This window comes from Triticum urartu, chromosome 3A (assembly GCF_056163025.1).
Source record: "Triticum urartu cultivar PI428250 chromosome 3A, HENAU_Tu73, whole genome shotgun sequence".
NCBI classification, from domain to species: Eukaryota; Viridiplantae; Streptophyta; class Magnoliopsida; order Poales; family Poaceae; genus Triticum; species Triticum urartu.
The window spans coordinates 670,739,162-670,757,808 of record NC_141875.1 but is presented as its reverse complement, the minus strand read 5'-3'; the positions used below and the strand labels follow the sequence as shown (position 1 = coordinate 670,757,808).

Below are 18,647 nucleotides of genomic sequence, written 5' to 3'. Positions count from 1 at the left end.
GTGGCGCTCGGCTGGAGCTCTTGGGGTTGCTTGTGAACACCGGCGGCAAGTCCATGGCGGTATGGAGTAGTACGTACATATGTAACCTACTTACTAGGATCTACATAGTTTTTTTTTTACGAGATCTAGTTGCCAAACGGGGCAGTACAGGAAAGTAACGGGGAAGAGAAAATACGATCCTTTTTCCTTCGAAAAGTGACATAGGGGAGGAAACTAGGGCAGCCGTCGGATGGAAATTGAAACGCAAGGAGCACGGATGGGCGCGCGGTCGAGGGAGCAGGCAAGCCTCGTCCTGCTAGAACTATGTACAAGTGCTACGTAATTAATCCTCTGTGTTGATGTGGCCCAAATTAGTTGAACCATGATTAGCTGCTACCCTCCCCCTCCGCGGGTGTTGAATTCAAGGGGAGGAGAGAATTTAGGAAGGTTAGGTAAGTTAGTTACATAGGTTAATTTACCTGTAGCTATAGGTCTACCATTTTCGATGAGCCGGGTGAGCCCCACAGTGGAATTCACGTGATGGATTAGTAGTAGATTAGAAGGGTTAGACGCGCTTTGTTGCGTTGTTGTTGTTGGGTTTCTTAAAAAAACATTATGTTAATATAAGGTGTATTACTTTTTTGAAAAGTCAAACCTTTTAAGTTTAATCAAATTTGTTTAAAAAATATCAAAATCCATAATATCAAATTGGTATGATTAGATTCATCATGAAATAAATTTTCATACTTTTCTTTTTTAATATTGTGGGTGTCGATATTTTTTCTCTGAACTTGGTCAAAGTTAAAGAAATTTGGCTTTCCGTAAAACTAACACCCCTTATATTTTGGAACTGATGAAATATTTAGTTTAGCTGGGGGATGATAATGTGTGTTTTATTTTTATTTATAATGCAGTGATTTGGTGGGCTTTTCATGATGTGATTCTATGTTATCCGCTAAACAACTTATATTTATGTGTATATTGGTGCTACAATATCACACGGCGATGCATCTTCTTTTAGGTGGCGGGAGGATGCACGGGATTCATATGTTTTATAGGCCGGTTGATGTTGATTGATTCAAAAAATTATTGGCTCGATCAAAATAGTAAATTGAATTCAAAATTGAATACCTCGATTGAATGAAACAGTTTCAAAATTGGGGAATACAGTGAACTAAAAGAATTAAATGGGAGTTAGAAATTGTTGACCCGGTCAAAATCGGGGTGACACAATTTAAACTGAGTATCTCAATTAACTGTGAGGCCTTAAAAATTAGAAAACATAGTTTGTATAGTATGAAAGAATTGAACAAGGGAGCTTTAAGAAATTATTGACTCGGTCAAAATGCAGTGACTCAATTCTAATTGAAGATCTCAATCGAATGCGGACTTTTTAAAAGTAGTGAGTATAGTGTTATAGAGAATTAGGAGAAAGAGGATTTCGTACAACTTTTTTTTTAAGTGTAGAAACCAGCGAATAGTCGGACGGCAGCGTGTTACGCAATCAAACAGCTCCGGACCCGGCTGATCCCTTGCCTAGGATCAGCCGGATGATGCCTTAGCACCCACCAAACTAAACTGTGTTTAAATTCATTGTAGTCTGCTAATTAAATTATCACGAATCCATCAGAAGGTGTTTGCAATTGCAAATCCATCAATGGAACTCCTTGCTTGCCGTCGCATTCACCACCCAGCCCTCCATCTCGCGCATCAATTCCCTCTGAACCCACTCCGGCCCATCCGCGAGTCCGCAGTAGAGCTGCTCAAGAACCGGCGCGTTGCGGAGCAAGAACCTGGCCAGCGTCCTCTGCGCTCTGCCGCCCTGGTACTGCAGCAACTCCACCTTCCTCACCCGGCTCCCGAGGCACGGCGGGACCACCGCCGGCGCGTAGTCGAGGCTGTCGTACCGGGAGTAGTGCAGATGGTGCGCGTCAAGGAGCTCCCCCTTGTTGTGCCCAGCATCGACGAAGTGGCCGTCGACGCGAGCCGCTGCTTCGAAGAAAAGTGACAGGAGCTCCAGGTTCGGGGCCTGCATAAGAACGCTAGCTGCTCATCCACGCGGCGACGGCGACGGGGTCATCGCTGCGCGGCACACTTCCGTTCAGCTCGAGGTGGCGGAGGCAAGGGAACGCCAGGAGTTTCACGAAGCAGCAGCCCATGCGAGCGGAGCGTAGGTGGAGGTGTCTCGTGGTCGAGGCGAAATGTTGCAGGAACGAGCCAAGATTGGCGACCTCCTCCTCCGACGTGCCCTCCTCGTCCTCGAGGATGTCGATCTTGCACGATGTGACGGCCGGGAAGCCGCGGCTGCCACGCACGGCGAGGAATGAGTTGTCCGGGACAGCGCCACGGTACTCCAGGGAATGGAGCTCTGGTGCGTCGACGGCGAGCCTGCCCAGCTTGTGGCAGCACCGGAGGGCCAGCCTACGGAGTCGCGCGTTGTCCAGGAGGGAGAGTGCGGTCACCGTGCCGCAGGCCTCGAGCGTCAGGTCCGCGAGCCGCGGGCAGGCGGAGATGAGCCTCTGCAGATGCTCCTCCTCGTCGGGGACGTGGGTGAGGTGGAGCGCCTCGAGCGACGGCAGCCTGATGGCCACCGGCGGGGAGAGCCTGCAGTAGCCGAGGCGGAGGGATCGCAGCGTGGCGCACGAGAAGAGCCCACTCAGTACGGTGTACTCCAGGGACGGCCGATTCCACGGTCGAGCAACCGTCTCGTCGTCGTCGTCGCTGGACGAGACATCGTCCTCCTCTTCGTCTTCGGGGGGCGCCCTGTGGGGGTCGTCGTCGGAATCGGGAGACTTCCTCGGCGGATTCACAGCGACGGCTCGAACCTCGACTGGGCTATAGGCGGCGACATCGTCATCGGCATCGCCGGCGTCCAAGCGGTTGTAGCGGCCGCAGGCGGAGTCGCGGCCGAAGCGGAGGTCGAGGTCAAACTCGGGGGCGGCATGCCTCAGGGCGTAGGAGAGGCACAGGTCCATCCTGGACTTGTGGTCGGGGTCGTACTCGTACCCTTCCAGGGACACGCGGAGCGCGCGCAGGGGCACCGCGGCGGCGGCGGGGTACGAGCGCCGGTCGCGCGAAAAGAGGGCGGCATTGACGGCGGCGATGAGGCGCCGCGCCACGCCGCGGTCGTACATGCTGCCGCGGTCGTAGATGAAGTAGGGCCGCTCCGGCTGCTCCAGGGAGACGGTGCGGACGCTGCCCAAGACGTCGCGCCAGCGCGACCAGAGCGCCGCGGCGCGGCCGGCCTCCTTGGCGTCGAGGAAGGAGAGGATGTGGCCGATCATGCCGTCGCGGAGGTTGCTCAGGCGGTCGGCGACGTGACCCATCGCGCGCGGCGCCGATCTGCGAGATGCGTCCGGGATGCGAAAGTGCATCTGTGGTCTGGTCGTGTTGAGAAATAACCTGCGTTCTCTCCTTCTAAACTCATTACGGTCACGAAACGTTCTCGTGTCTCTCAGCTTTTGTGGTTTTTTTCTGAGATTCCTTTTTCTCTTCTTCTTTTGCGATCACTCAGCTTTTCTAGTGCAAAACAAAGATGTTAAAGTGGATGAAAATTTGAATTTCATACAAAAAAAGTGGATGAAAATTTTAGTGCAAAACAATATTAAGAACTTTTTCTGATGACTCTAATCCGTTGAATCAAACAGTCTACAACTTAGGAACGTTGCTTTTCTTTCCCCTCTCGTAAAGAAACTAGCGAAAGCCTTTCTCCCCTTGATTTTCGTCGGCTAGTTCGTGGACTCGCCTCCCTCCACATGCAGCCCTAGGGTCGGTGGCGGTGAGGGAATTTCTGATGCCTCGACTCTGACTAGTAAATAGATAAAGTTTTAGTCCTTGCAGGGGCGCTGCTCAAACGGACGGCAGCGGCGCAGCGCTTCTTCTTCGAATTTGTTTTTAAGGCTCCGATCATCTTCAAGTTCGTTCATCGGGATGGATTAGATGGAGCTCCATGATAGATTTCTGCCACCTCCTCGGGGCTGCGAGAATAGGGATTCTCATCATGCGTAAGCAACGACAAAATTTGGTGTCAGATTCTTTAGATCGATTCAAGGATACAACAACAACGACTACGGCTCCGGTGCGATGGTTCTTAGATTCATGTGCACAAAGACTTCTCGACTGTTATCAACAAGGCCATGCCAGCCCCCGTATTGGAGCGGCGCGTCAGCGGCTCGTTCTAACGGCGGCAATGATCGTTCCATAGACCTCGATGTAGTTTTGAATATTTATTGATCCTTTTCGGAGGAAAAAAAGTCCACATTACAGGAAAGAAATCCTAATGATTTAGATCCTTCAAAATAAAAAATAAAAAATATCACCCTCAGTTCTGGACGTCCTCCAGTCAGTCTCGGAACTGACTACAAGTCCACCGTTCCGTTCTAAAATAAAACAGAGGGCTCATTGTATACACTACTAATCGAAGTCCCGATCCCATCGGCCTTGAGATCGCAACCGCGTCCATCGCTCTTGCCGCACGATGGCCGGTGGCGTCGACCGCCTATCTGATCTCCCCGACGAGCTCCTCCTGCGTGTTCTCCGCTTCGTCCCAGCCAAGCAGGCCGCGCTCTCGCGGCGATGGCGCTCGCCGCTCTGCCACTCCTCCGGCGCCGTGAACCTCGAGACGTTCGTCGAGGGCTACGAGTCTCCCGGTACGGGCGAGACGAGCGCAAAGAAGCCGCCAAGGCCCTCTTCTTCTCCCGCCGCGACGCCTTCGTGTCCGCGGCCGTGGCGGCGCTCGACGCCGCCGACGTCCCCGTCACCAGGCTCGCCCTGCGCCTCGAGTACAGCTACCTCGACTCGATCTGGACGTTCCTGGACCTGGACCCTGACAGGTACAGTGGGTCGCCCGCGCGGGACGGCTACGTGCTCGCCAGCCTGCTCTCCCACCCGGCGGCGCGCCGCGTGCAGGAGCTCCGCCTCGTCGACGTCGAATACGACGGCAGCCGCGGCCGCATCCACGACCGCCAGGAGGGCGAGGTCGACGTCGCTCTCTCCTTTGGCGGTCTGGTGGGCGTCTTCGTGCTCAGCCTCGGCACCCTGCCGTCAGAGAACCTCCGCCTGCTGGACCTCGCCAACTGCTGCGAACTCGTCCCGCCGCCGCCGGCCGCTCCCGTCGTGTTCCCGCGGCTCTCGTCGCTACGGATGCGCCATTGCACCACGCGGCTCGACACCCTCCAGAGCCTCATCGACGCCGCGCCGGCGCTCGCCGACGTCTGCCTGGAGTCCGTCGTCTTCGCCCAGCATGACGACCGATGCCGGCCACCTCAAAAAGCCCTGCTCCGCTTCCCGGCGGCCACCGTGCTCGTCCTGGAGAGGTGCAACTGGGCGCAGAAAGACGGCCCCTACTATAAGTACATCGAAGCCGAGAAGGCCGCCGCCGCCGCCGTCCCCGTGGAGATCGACGCGCCGAGGCTGCGGCGCTTCAGGTACAAGGGGCTCCTCCGGCCATTCTCGCTGAGCCCGCGGCCGCCGGACTAGGCGCATGCCGACCTGCATTTTGTCCCGCGCGGACGCGATGAACGGGGGAATAAAATTCTACGCGGCGACAGGTTCAACTTCAACATGATGAGTCTCGGCCATGGCCGTGGCAACAAAATCGGCTCGCGCGACCTCGAGCCCTTGTGGCGATTCCTTGGCAACAAAATCGGCTCGCGCGACCTCGAGCCCTTGTGGCGATTCCTTGGCAACTTCACCGGCGCCAAGGAGCTGAAGCTAAGCATAAACCCCCTCGAGGACATGGCCGTGCTCAGCTCGGCGAGGCGGGCCGAGCTCCTGCCCGCCTTCTCCGTCCTCGAGCGCCTCGAGCTGCACGGGGTGCACCGGCCGAAAGGCAAGACGGCGGCGGTGGCCATCGGCAACCTGCTCCGCTGCTGCCCCGCGCTCCGTGACGTCCGGATCAACCTCACCGCGGAGCACCACTACCCAAACTATCTGCACGACCAAGACCTCTTCCTGGAAAGCAAGTTCCGAGCCGATGGGGACAAGTGCCTCCACCTTCGCAACCGCTGCCGTGTCTCGCCGAACCCCGCGGCGGTTTCGCCCGGAGGAGACGACGACGGCGCTAACTACGACGAGGTTTCGGAGCTCCCTGGCTTGAGCCAACGCTCGTTCGAGTGCTTACGGAGCTCGTTGACGAGAGTGGGCTTGCAGTTCCGGATGGAGGGAGAGGCGGACTGTCTTGGCGTCAGGCTGATCAAATTCTTCGCCGAGAACGCCATGGTTCTTCAAGAGATGTTTATCGACGGCGGAAACGGGAAGCCCGGCGAGCACATCACCGGCAAAGTTGAGAGATGGATTGCTGATTCATCGTCCATCCGGAGGAAGCGCGGAGCGTCGAGCTTTGTGGTGTTGCCCATGGTCAGGTGACTCTACTACTAATAAAAATGGGATTTTTTTTATGTAACTATTTCCCCAATTGTGTGTGTTTGAGCCGGCTATAGCTTTCGCTTCTAACAGTTCGAATACAATATTTTAAGTGGGTAATTTTGCATTTCAGTTAAACTATTTCAGCTAGTTTGAGCCGGCTATATCTTTTCTCTTCTAACAATTCCAATACAACATTTTAAAGGGTAATTTTGCATTTCAGTTAAAATATTTCAGCTAATTTGAGCTATCTTCAAGCTTTTTGTTCAGTTTCTTTAAATTGATGTTGGATTTAATTCAAGTTCATAAAGAAAAAAGTCTGAAATGTTATACAACTGATGTCAGAATTCTCATCGTTTTGTCAGAATTTTCATCATTTTATTTAACATCACAAATTCAAAAATGTTCATGAGAATGAATATATATTCAAATTAAAAATATGACTTTTAAAAGAAAATTATGAATTTTTGATATGGTAAAAATATATTTGCAGATTAAAAATCCTTGCAATTTTTAAATTTCAAAAAAATGGAAAATACCAACGAATTTTAAAATTTCACAAATTAGAAAAAAATCAATAATTTATAGTATGTTCATAAATTTAAGGAAGTATTGATAAATTTAAAAATGTTCATGAATTATAAAATGGAGACATGAAAATAAAAAATAAAAAATAATAAGTAAATACAAAAATGAAAATAAAAAACATATGGAGAAAAAAAAGGAAAGAACATAGTAGAGAAAAAGGAAAAGAAATAAACTGAATGCAACTTCCCAAGACCAGAAGGATCATCGTACATGACCGGCCAATCGTGCCTGCGGGTTTCCGCGTTTGCTCGATCATTTCCGCAAAAAAATGTTTATGAATTTAAATTATATTCTCAAATTGGAAAAGGTATTCATAAATTTTAAAAATATTCAATATTTTTTTTAAAAAATAAACAAATTCAAATCAAACATTAAAAGAAAATAAAAATAAAAAAGGTGATAGAAGAAGAGAAAAATATAATTGACAGAAACCAAAAAGAACCTCCGCAAAACAAATAGGATCGTCCTACATGATTGGCCCAAATCCCGTGGTTTTCCGTGTTTGCTCAACCATCTCTGCGTTATTCACGGAATATGAATCACGGCGCGGTAAAAATAGAGTATGAATCACGGCATGATAAAATATAGTATCAATCATGACGCAGAATATGAATCTGTGTTCGGAGAAAACATATAATTATTTTCACAAGTTAAACTCCACGGTAAAATGCATGTTACTATGAGGCAGCCCAGGCTGCTATTGCTAGGGCCTTGGAGGCCGCGAGTGTTGCTGGCCCTGCTAGGGTTCAGGGCCAGTCCGGGGTGGTTGATGCGACAAATGGTTGTGGCTAGTCGTCTGCCCCCCTGCCCATGTTAAGATCGGTCGCTCCAAGCGCTCTAAGCCTTGTGTGGCCCCATGCAGATCGAGTCTTCGCATTAAAAACCTTTCCTTCAAATGAGAGCTCTCTTCTGGAATATTTCATGGTTTCGGTGCTAGGGGGGCGCCGAGACCAAATTCATGACTTGGTCTGTGGTGAACATATTGACATTTTAGGGTTGGTCGAAACGTTTAAGGAATCCTTTTCCCCTTCTGAACTTTCTGCGCTAGCTGGGATGGATAGGTTTGACTGCCACTTTCTCCCTGCTTCGGGTCATTCTGGGGGCATCTTGATTGGGTCCAAGCGGCATGTGTTTGACTTCATTGCTTTTGATCATGGCATTTTTTGGGCTAGCTGTGTGGATCATCGTCAGCTGAACACTTTGTGGGAATTTATGGTGGTTTACGGCCCCGTGGATCACTCGCTTGCACCTCTTTTTTTGGATGAACTTTCGATTAAGATTGAAGCCAGCAATATTCCTCTTTTAATTGGGGGTGATTTCAATTTGTTACGCTCTCTGGCCGACAAGAACAGTCCGAATTTCTCTTGGCCTCTCACCAATGCTTTTAATGATTTCATTAGTAATTGCGCGCTTCGTGAGCTCCCTAGGGTGGGGGCGCGGTTAACTTGGTCTAACCATCAATCCTTTCCTGTCCGGTCGGTGCTGGATAGGGTGTTTGTGTCTGATCGGTGGGACTCGCTATTTCCCCGTGCGCTGCTTAAGGCCAGGCCTACGGTTGGCTCTGATCATGTTCCTCTGGTCCTGGATGCGGGTATCCTTTCCCTCGTTTCTCCCTCCCGTTTCCAGTTTGATGCTTCTTGGCTTGTTGTGGAGGGTTTCTGTGAGATGATGGTTTCAAAGATCTCTAATCTTCTTTCTTCTCCTCTTCGCTCCTTTGGTCCCATGGATGAGTGGCACAAACTGTCTTATGAGCTTCGTAAATTCTTAAGGGGGTGGTCTCGGAATAGGGCGGCTGAGCTTCGTAGAGACAAAGACTCCCTTGAATCTCAACTCCGGGATCTTGATCACTCTGCTGACACGTCTGGTCTCTCCGCCTCTCAGTGGGCTACTCGTTACTCCCTGGAAGACGCTTTGATGTTGCTACACCAACAGTCAGAAATTTACTGGCGCCAACGAGGTGCCCTTAATTGGACCTTGAAGGGGGATGCTATGACGGCGTATTTCTTTGCAACCGCTAATGGCAGACGCCGCAGATGCTTCATTGACACTCTGTTGATTGACGGTGTCAGAATCACGGACCAGTCCCTCATTATGAATCATATTGTTGGCTTCTATTCCAATCTCCTCGGCTCTAAGTCGGACCCCGGGCTTGACATCTGTTCTGGTTTCTGGGATGAGGGCTCTAGGATTTCTCCGGAAATTTGGGCCTGATGGTCCCTTTATCTGACGAGGAGATTTGGCAGGTGATTAGCTCGGCTAACCCGAACGCTGCCTCTGGGCCAGATGGTTTTTCTATCCCCTTCTTTAAAAAATTCTGGCCGCAGTTGCGGGTTCTCATTTGTAAAATTATCCAAGGGTTCTGGTTGGGTACGGTGGATATTTCTCGCCTTAACTACGCTGTCATTACCCTTATACCTAAAGTCAAGGGCGCGGACTTGATCTCGCAATTTAGGCCGATTGCCCTTATTAATAACTTCGCCAAGTTTCCGGCCAAAGGGCTAGCCACTCGCCTCTCCCCCATTGCCCACCGTACCATCAGCCCTTTTCAGTCGGCTTTCATTAAGGGTCGTTTCATTCTAGACGGGTTTCTTTGCCTGCATGAAATCGTTCATGACCTTAAGATTCGTAATTCGAAAGCGGTGATTCTTAAACTAGACTTTGAGAAGTCCTATGATTTGGTGAGTTGGCCTTTTTTACGTAGAGTTTTATTGGCTAAAGGGTTTGAGGGGCCCCTTGTCCATAGAATTATGCAGTTGGTCTCGGGAGGCCACACTGCCATCAATGTTAACGGTTAGGTTAGCAAGTTCTTTGCCAACGGTAGGGGCCTGTGGCAAGGAGACCCTGCCTCGCCCATTTTGTTCAACTTCGTTGCGGATGCCTTATCTCGCTTGCTCTCTAGGGCAGCTACTTGCGGGCACATTACTCTGGTTAGCTCTAACCTTATTCCCCATGGTCTGACCCACCTCCAATACGCAGACGACACTATTATTATGGTTGAGCTGAATGATGCCTGCCTTGCTCACCTCAAGTTTCTTCTATTATGTTCCGAGGCGATGTCGGGGCTTAAGATTAACTTTGTCAAAAGTGAAGTGGTTGTTACTGGTGTGGACGAGTCGGAAGCTGTGCGAGTGTCACACCTTCTCAATTGTAAGCTGGGCTCCTTTCTGTTCAAATACTTGGGCCTGCCAATTTCCCCGGACATGCTTCATGCCAAAGATTTTGCCCCGGTGGTCACAAAGGTGGGCAACGGGGTCCTTCCCTGGCAGGGTAGATATAACACGAATGCGGGTAAAGTGGCTCTAATTAATGCTTGTCTTTCCTCCCTCCCCATGTTCCTGATGGGCTTCTATCTCTTGTCGGCTGGGATTCATGCTGGTTTTGATAAACACCGTGGGGCGTTTTACTGGAATGCGGCGGACAATCGTCGCAAATACCGCTTTGTTAAATGGAAGTTGATGTGTAGGCCCAAAAACCTTGGGAGGTTAGGGATTCTTAATACTTCCATCATGAACCAATGCCTGATGATTAAATGGTGGTGGAAGATTATGAGTTCTGAGAATCAACCCCTTTGGATGTCGATTCTTAAGGCTAAATATTTCCCGTCCTCTAGCCCGATGTTTGCTCTGCCGCGTGGTGGTTCTTAGTTTTGGAAGTCTTTGGTCAAAGGTAGACATGTTTTTCAATCTTTCGTTAAGTTTGTTGTTGGGGGCGGCTCCTCGATTAGGTTTTGGCTAGACTGGTGGTGTGGAGACTCACCTGTCTCGGTGACCTTCCCTAACCTTTTCTCTTACTGCTCTGATCCAAATATTTCTATTACGAAGTTAGCTTCCCAGGGGTGGAACCTGGCCTTCCGCCGCTCCCTGTCGCCTATAGAGTTCGAAGATTGGCAACGTCTTACTGCCCTCTTCCCTACGCTCTCGACGGTCAGGGATTCGGTGCTCTGGCCGCTGTCTACCTCTGGACGTTTTTCTGTTAAATCTCTTTACTCTAAGCTTGTTGGTGGCACGCCTACTAATCGTTTCTCCCAGATTTGGAAGGACCGTATTCCCCCTAAGATTAAAATCTTCCTGTGGCAAGACTTCCGAGGCTGGTTGCCCTCGGCTGATCAAATTCGTAAAAGAAATGGACCAGGCTCCCAGTTCTGTGCCCTTTGCGGTGATGTGGAAGACACGGAACATATTTTTTTCCATTGACACCTGGCTAAGCTCATTTGGAGTTGCGTGCGGGATTGGCTCCGTGTTTCTTGGGCCCTGCCTCCTTTGCCGAGTTGCGTAACTCGGCATACAACCTTTCCGGCGTCTCCAGGCGCATCTTTTGGGTGGGCTTGGAAGCTTTATGCTGGTCCTTGTGGACGACTAGGAACAAATTTACTATCGAGCATGTGTTTCCGGCTAAACCCGTTGACTGCTTATTTAAATCGTGTGCTTTCCTGCAGCAGTGGAAATCATTGGCTAAGGTCGACGACTAAGAGGCGCTCTCTATGCTGATCTACAAAATCTGGACGACGGCGTCTCAGTTATGCAGACAAGAGCAGGATGCTTAATTGCTTTTTTTGGGCCGGTTGCTTTAGTTTTAGTGGGATCTTTCTCTTCCGGCCTGCGTGCCGTGTACTGGCGAGGGAGCCATGTACTTGACTTTCTTCTCTGTCGTCTCGCCCGTCGTTGGGGCTTGGGTGTGTGTGATACATATCTGTATTTGTGGTTGCTACATGCTTTATGGCTTTATTTATAAAGTCGGACGCATGCCTTTTCTCAAAAAAAAAAAGCACGTTACTCTCTAGTTGAGATAGTAAGCTCCCTAGAATTGGAGCTCTCTCATATGTCAATAGTTATGGTAGAAAAAAGGGATACTAAATCTAATGTTCCTAGTTGTGCCTCATTCGGTTGTTTTGTCCCTATTTTCCGAAAACATTCATTTTTGTCCAAGCCACATCTGCTCCGCTTATGTGTCAATGATCAAGCCGGCTCCAGTAAGGGAGCGGCGATAGCTGCGCGTCGGCAGCGATAGTGGTCGTTCGGTGATCTTGCAATCTCCATGTAATTATATTATGTTTGATATGCTTTGTACTTCCGGTGAACTTTTTAATACTATATGTCGATCATTTTTTGAAAGAAAAAACATGTTGCACGACGTATATCTTACCGTTCTATGCACAAGTGGAGTTCCACAGATGGAGACCGTCATGAAGAAACCGGTGCGCCACTTCGTGCTGGTCCACGGCCTCTGCCACGGCGCGTGGTGCTGGTACAGGGTGGCCACCGTCCTGCGCACCGCCGGCCACCGCGTCACGGCGCCCGACCTGGCTGCGTGCGGCGCCAGCCCGGTGCGCGTCGACGAGGTGCGCTCGTTCGCCGAGTACAGCCGGCCCCTGACCGACGCCGTGGCCGCGGTGCCGCCGGGTGAGAAGGTGGTCCTCGTCGGCCACAGCTACGGCGGCTACAGCCTCGCGCTGGCCATGGAGGCGCACCCGGACAAGGTGGCCGTCGCCGTCTTCGTCGCCGCGGCCATGCCGGCCGCCGGCTGCCCCATGTCACATCTACTCTCGCAGGTACCGACTGAACTTCTAGTACTGACGTGATCTTCCACTCGATTGGTTAGATCCATCGATACGATCGATGACAATCTTTTGAATCTTCTCTGCCATTTCGTTCCAGATCATGGAGGAAACCGCGACGGACGCCGCCACGGACAGCGTGCCCGCGGTGATCGGCGCGGCGGAAACGTTTCTCCTGGGCCCCGAGCGCCTGTCGCGGCGGCTGTACCAGCGAAGCCCGGCCGAGGACCTGGCGCTGGCGACGGCGCTGGTGAGGCCGGCGCGGTGGTTCCTCGGCGACGCGGCGATGACGGAGAGCGTCCTGACCGCCGACAGGTACGGCGCGGTGAGGCGCGCGTGCGTGGTCACCGAGGAGGACGCGACGTGGGCGGCGGAGTCGCAGCGCCGGATGGCCTCGCGTTGCCCCGGCGTGGAGGTGGCGGCCGTCGAGGGTGCCGACCACATGCCCATGCTCTCCACGCCCCACCAGCTCGCCGCGGTACTCATGGAGATCGCCGACAAGTACATCTGAGCTAGCCATCAGCTCATCGCCGGTACTGGCTGCCGTTTGCCGTTCGCCGGCGACAGCTAAAGAAGTGTAGAAATGGACTAGCAGTACATTATTCCAAAGCCATGTCACAATCAAAAATACTTTTCGTACAGCACAACCACCACTCGTACAAAAGTGGAGAAATGGACGTGATCATGTGGCGTGGACTACCACCGCACTTGTCCTCCTTGTGTCGCGATCCAGTCCAGGGGATTTGTACCAGCGAGAGAGAGTTCGTTGGCCCGGATGGAGAGCGCGGTCGGCGAGGAGCGGCCGCGGGGCCACCGGTTCGTGCTCGTGCACGGCGTCTGCCACGGCGCGTGGAGCTGGTACAGGGTGGCCATGGCCCTGCGGTCCGCCGGCCACCGCGTCGACGCGCTCGACATGGCCGCGTGCGGCGCCAGGCCGGGGCGCGGGGAGGAGGTGGGCTCGTTCGAGGAGTACAGCCGGCCGCTGCTGGACTCTCTGGCGGCGCTGCCGCCCGGGGAGAAGGCGGTGTTGGTGGGCCACAGCTACGGCGGCCAGAACCTCGCGCTGGCCATGCAGGCGCACCCGGACAGGGTCGCCGTCGCCGTCTTCGCCTCCGCCGCCATGCCGGCCGCCGGGAAGCCCCTCAAGTTCGTCTCCGAACAGGTGAGCGCCGCGCGCGCCCACTCGATCCACACCCCTACGCCACCTGCCTCCATGATCCTAACACACTCGATTTTATAGTTTGCGCAAGAAAGGGGCCCGGGTTTCTTCATGGACAGCGTGATCGAGACCACCGGCGGCGACGACCCGGAGCGCGCTTGCAAGACGTTCCTGCTGGGGCCGGAGTACATGGCGCAGCGGCTGTATCAGCTCAGCCCGCCGGAGGACCTGACGCTGGCGACGATGCTGGTCAGGCCGTCGCGGCAGTTCGTGGACGACGCCACGATGAACGAGGAGGTCCTCACGGCGGAGAGGTACGGCGCGGTGAGCCGCGTGTACATCATCGCCGAGGAGGACGTCTCGTGGTCGCCGGAGTTCCAGCGGCGGATGGCATCGTGGAGCCCCGGCACGGAGGTACGGGGGCTCCAGGGGGCCGATCACATGCCCATGTTCTCCAAGCCCAGGGAGCTCTCGGATCTCCTCGTGGAGATAGCCGACAAGTACATCTGAATCAGCAGCAAAGTTCATCTTCAGTTACGGATAAATTCTGAATAATTCCTTCAGAGGAATCAGAGATGTTTCGTTCAGAGTTCAAACTTCACACATGGATGTCACAAAGAACACCATGATACAGAAATATTTATCACTTCCGCTTCAATATTTATTTATGTTACATTTTACTTCTCAGCTAAACGAAACCGTGAAATTCACAAGGGAAGTTACAGGCTAGTGGATAAAAGGTCCAAGAATCACGGATACAAAACTGTGTGTGTATCTACAAGATCAAACATCAACCATTAGGCTGAAGGAATCCGCCATCGCAAAGAACTCTTCCTTAACCGATCTCCATGCCGACTCCGGCGCCTGGCAATTCAAGGTGTACAGTTTGCCGTCTCTCGCGCAGCACACCGCCACATTGTGCCGTCGGAAGGAAGGGCTTTCGACTCGGAACTCCAGCTTGTAGTATTTCACATTGTTCACGGTGTCTTCTCTCAATGCAGCATCAATGAGAGTAGCACTGATATCTGGGTTCCGTTTTGTCCTTGCGATCCTTCTCAGCACCACTTCCCCAACATCTTTAGGACCGCCGAAAGACTCGATCCTGTTCCAAGAATTTCAATGCTACTTTAGAGAACACTATGACATAATAGCGGTACACTCTACTCATTTTCAGTGGAAGAGTAACTCGTTAATGTGACAGGAATTTTATGATCATGTTTCAAACATGAACTCAAGTTTACTATTAAAGCAGCAGGAAGATTCCTTCGCTAAGATAGAAATGCTAATGCTCATTTCAATAAGAAACCGAAATCACATATATGTATACTTACGAGAAGTCTTGTGGAACGGTCGACACAATGACGCTGACATTGAGCTCCCCGTTGGATCCCGGAGGGCCAAAAGCCGCCACCGGTCCACTGACGTTCCGAGGTCGAGATGGAGAACTCCCATTTGTCAACGGCGGAGGGTCTAGTGATCTCTGCAGCTCTGCTTTCTTAATTTGATTGTATAGTATTGTCTGGTCTCCAACCCAGTTTGCTGGATAGATGAACTCTGCAGAGGAGTTCAGAGACTTTAAAGTTAATAATCTGGCATAAATCGGCATATGTACACTACTTCACAGAAGATATTGCAGATGATAAATGTTATTGACACATCTAAAAAAGAAGATGAAGGATCCACACTTGTGGTATCCTTCTCAGCCAGGGAAAACATTCGACAGAACAAACCACCAAAACTTGTTATCTTGTTGAGAACCAGATGGCATAGACGATCGGTCAAGATGACATGGAGCACAGGTGTCAGGCCCTAAATGCAGCGCCAGATAGCTCATAATCTACCCATACAATCCCATTGGAGGCATGATATAGCAGATGGATGTAGTGGGCTGTAGCTGCAAGGACCACATTTTTTGTAGCCACTCATGCTTGTGGCACGAAGGACCAAAATCATTTTTCAGTAGAAAAAAAAAATAGGGAAATGTCTAACTGAAGGTGCCCCTCTGCCCCTCAATGCCATATTCCAGAAGACCAGAACCAACCAGAACAAGGAGATGGCTAATTTGTGGCACAAAGGACAGGGTTCGATTTTTGGAAGAAAATGCAGGGAAATGTCTAAACTGAAGGTGCCTCTCTGCCCTTCGATGTCAAATTCCAGAACCAACCAGAAGAAAAAGGCCTGGTTAATCTAATCTGTCTTTTTTTTCTCTCTTCAAGTGAGCATGGAATATGCCGATGTAATAATTCCGAATTTACACGCTTTTCTTCATTTTTCTGTGGGTGGGATGTGAACACAACACACCTTCTTGGCATCACTAGTTTTTGTGCTTTTTTGGTGGGGGCATAAAGTTGCAATTTGATAGCAACATGCACAACCAGGGTTACCTTGAATTTTATTTGGTGGCTGATGGCAGGAGCATCAACCCGGACCAAACACCAATTTGCCAGAATGCCAGTCAAATCAGCTTTTCTCAAATCGACACATTTATTTTTTCCTCTTTCGTGGCTGGTTACTCCTACCAATTTTATTCTGAGAAGTGCTTCGAGTTGCTAATGCTATCAGTGTCAAGCATTGTAAACGTGCGGTGAGAAAGTCTCGGTGTGAAGTGTGTAATTGCTAATCTCATTCTGAACAAATCTTGAGTTGCCAATGCTACCACGCATTCTAATTCAGAAATGCACTCAGTCACAGAGCATGAATACATGAATGATTGTTGCCTGTTGATAAACGAGCAGAAGAAGCAAAACTAAGCTACTGGTGGTGGGGAAGTCGGTACCGAATCCGCTGTCGGAGTCGAGGCAGCGGGTGAATCCGCCGACGGGGTAGAGCACGTCGAGCCGGAGCGAGCGGCCGAGCTCCGGGGAGAGGCCGAGGAGGAAGCTGGTGACGCCCCCGAAGTTGGCCCCCACGGCCGCGGCCGCCGCCGTGCTCGCCCCCACCACCAGCCGCCGCCGGAACACCGACGCCAGCGCCGCGAACTCCTGCGCCGGCGAGCCGGAGCACCGCACCGGCGCCGCGCCCCCGCGCCGCCCCCTACGCCGCCCACCGCCCAGCGCCGGGTGCTGCTGGTGCCGCCTCGGCGCGGCCGCCGTGTCCATCGCCGAGTGGAACGGGAAGGATTGCGGCCTCCGGTCGGTTTGGCCTTCTTTGTCTGTCGCGGCGCGCGCGGTGACCGGAGCCACGCGACGGAGAGAGGGGAGGAAGAATGTTTGTCTGGTGAGCTGCCGAACTGCTGCTGGTGCGCGTGTTTTATTCTGGCGAGACGTTTTCACCGGCGGGCGGACGGAGCTTCGCTGGGAGTGGGAATGGGAATGGGACTCCGTGGCCGGCTGGCGGCCGATGGAGCGAGCGCTTCTGGGTTCTGAGTCCAGCACACGCAGCTATCCGACGAGATCGGATCCGGGTGGCGTTGGACTGGACTGACACGCGCACGGGACGCGGGCGGGCACGGGCCGGTGGTTAAGTGCGGGATGAGTTTCGCCTCCATTTGTCGCGCTCCGCGTTTGACGAAGGCTGATTTTTACGACGCACCGACCGGCCTTTCCTCAAACTTTCGGACAGATGGGTACGTACTACATCTCTCTCCAAAGTCTTTTTCTAAGCTCGTTTCTGCCCGGAAGAAAAAACTGTGGTGCTACTAGTCAATCTACCGTACTATACTGCTCCCCCCTGCCTAAATATATAAGGGCACCGATAGGCGCCGGTGCGCCGGCCTAACTTTCGGCCGGTCTGTTGCTAGCGGCCCGATATGTGCGTGACCAACCGTGCGATCCCGCACAAATCTTCTGTCCCCCCGCCCCCCCCCCCCCCTCGTCCTCTGCACATCTTGCGGGGAGAAAAAAAAAGGAACGCAGCATGCCACACGCCTCTGCATCTTGCTCGCCGTCTTCGCCGGTTGCAACTCACCCGTCATACGCCGTCAAAACAAAGGTCGATGCAGCTCCCCCGTCATTCTCGTCCATCAACAGTAGTAGCAAAACAAATTGCCGGATGCAACTCTCTACGTTACCGGTTGCAGCAAAAATCAACAATGCAGTTCCCCTGTTCGTGTTGGTCTCATCACTGGTTCCAGCAAAAATATTGCCGGATGCAGCAAAATTGACACATGGTTCCAGCAAAAATACCTCTCTCCCAGCTACACCTCTGTCGATCGTAGCACCGCGCACTGCTAGTTCCAGCTCTTCGCAAAGCCGGTTGTAGCTCCCCGGAGTGCCAGTTCCAGCAAACGGCGGCGTGCCGTTGCAGCTCTGGAGCAGTCGGTTCCAGCAAAAAAAATGTTGATTGCAGTAAGGACGGATGTTGGTTCCAGCATTTGGGCGTCACGGTTCCAGCATCCCATGTCGCGCCCATGGTTGCATGATGTCATCGACGCTCCAGCAGCGCCCCTCTCCATATGGAGCTCGCCTGCGACATGGTTCCAACATCTAGCCACTGGTCGGGGCGTCGCGCATCTCCTTCCTCGTCCACAACCACCCGCACGCGTAACCGCCATGAAGGAGGGTGGAGGAGGGGCGAGGAGAGGACGCCATGGCTGTGGCTCGGTGCCAAGGCATGAGAGGAGGTTGGGGCGGAGAGTGACGCAAAGCGACCGTGGGAATGAACGACGCCGAGATGGGGAGAGGAAGTTGGTGCGAGCGCCACGCCGCGCTCATCGGTGGCAACCATGGCGGACGAGTAATGGGAAGAGAGAGAGAGAGAGGGTCTGAGCGGTCGAGGAGATAAGATGGAGGAGCAAGGCAAAGATATTTGTTTCCTTCCGTCACTCAGGCCATCTCCACCGCGCGACCCCATCCTGTCCGGCCCCGTCCGTTTGGGGTAAAAGGGACAAACGATGCAGCCCAGCGCGCGACGGTCCGGATCCATCTTATCCGTTTTGTGTCCGGGCCGACCCATGTCGAGCACAAACTTGCGCCAGGTTTGGGTCGCGACGGACACCAAACGGACGCGCGCCTCGTCCGCGTCGGGGCCGCGTGGCAGGCGGCCACCTACCTCCCACCCGCCCAC

The 18,647-nt window shown here is 52.5% G+C and overlaps 3 protein-coding genes and 1 pseudogene across 3 annotated transcripts; 2 read left to right on the top strand and 2 right to left on the bottom strand.

The window, feature by feature from the left end:
- Window positions 1-1,633: 1,633 nt before the first annotated feature.
- On the bottom strand, window positions 1,634-3,436 carry LOC147981355 (F-box/FBD/LRR-repeat protein At4g26340-like; annotated as a pseudogene).
- Window positions 3,437-12,018: 8,582 nt separating this feature from the next.
- Window positions 12,019-13,131, top strand: LOC125545900 (putative esterase PIR7A). The gene is made up of 2 exons (XM_048709959.2): window positions 12,019-12,478; window positions 12,585-13,131. The coding sequence occupies exons 1-2, from the start codon at window positions 12,050-12,052 to the stop codon at window positions 12,993-12,995; spliced, it is 840 nt and encodes a 279-aa protein (XP_048565916.2). The 5' UTR covers window positions 12,019-12,049; the 3' UTR covers window positions 12,996-13,131.
- LOC125545901 (putative esterase PIR7A) lies at window positions 13,037-14,303 on the top strand. The gene is made up of 2 exons (XM_048709960.2): window positions 13,037-13,646; window positions 13,725-14,303. Exons 1-2 carry the CDS (start codon window positions 13,260-13,262, stop codon window positions 14,151-14,153), a joined length of 816 nt encoding a protein of 271 aa, XP_048565917.2. The 5' UTR covers window positions 13,037-13,259; the 3' UTR covers window positions 14,154-14,303.
- LOC125545903 (Photosystem II reaction center PsbP family protein) lies at window positions 14,273-17,070 on the bottom strand. The gene is made up of 3 exons (XM_048709961.2): window positions 16,420-17,070; window positions 14,975-15,197; window positions 14,273-14,745 (listed from the first exon to the last, which is right to left on the bottom strand). Exons 1-3 carry the CDS (start codon window positions 16,739-16,741, stop codon window positions 14,427-14,429), a joined length of 864 nt encoding a protein of 287 aa, XP_048565918.1. The 5' UTR covers window positions 16,742-17,070; the 3' UTR covers window positions 14,273-14,426.
- Between the last annotated feature and the right edge of the window lie 1,577 nt (window positions 17,071-18,647).

What these genes read in the sequence shown, in the direction of transcription:
- LOC125545900 (XM_048709959.2), top strand. Translation starts at nt 12,050, where the DNA reads ATGTTGCACGACGTATATCTTACCGTTCTATGCACAAGTGGAGTTCCA. An exon ending in TGTCACATCTACTCTCGCAG is followed by an intron (nt 12,479 to 12,584) that starts GTACCGACTGAA and finishes ATTTCGTTCCAG; the next exon opens with ATCATGGAGGAAACCGCGAC.
- LOC125545903 (XM_048709961.2), bottom strand. Translation starts at nt 16,741, where the DNA reads ATGGACACGGCGGCCGCGCCGAGGCGGCACCAGCAGCACCCGGCGCTG. An exon ending in CGACTCCGACAGCGGATTCG is followed by an intron (nt 15,198 to 16,419) that starts GTACCGACTTCC and finishes ACTCCTCTGCAG; the next exon opens with AGTTCATCTATCCAGCAAAC. An exon ending in ACCGTTCCACAAGACTTCTC is followed by an intron (nt 14,746 to 14,974) that starts GTAAGTATACAT and finishes TTCTTGGAACAG; the next exon opens with GATCGAGTCTTTCGGCGGTC.
- LOC125545901 (XM_048709960.2), top strand. Translation starts at nt 13,260, where the DNA reads ATGGAGAGCGCGGTCGGCGAGGAGCGGCCGCGGGGCCACCGGTTCGTG. An exon ending in TCAAGTTCGTCTCCGAACAG is followed by an intron (nt 13,647 to 13,724) that starts GTGAGCGCCGCG and finishes TCGATTTTATAG; the next exon opens with TTTGCGCAAGAAAGGGGCCC.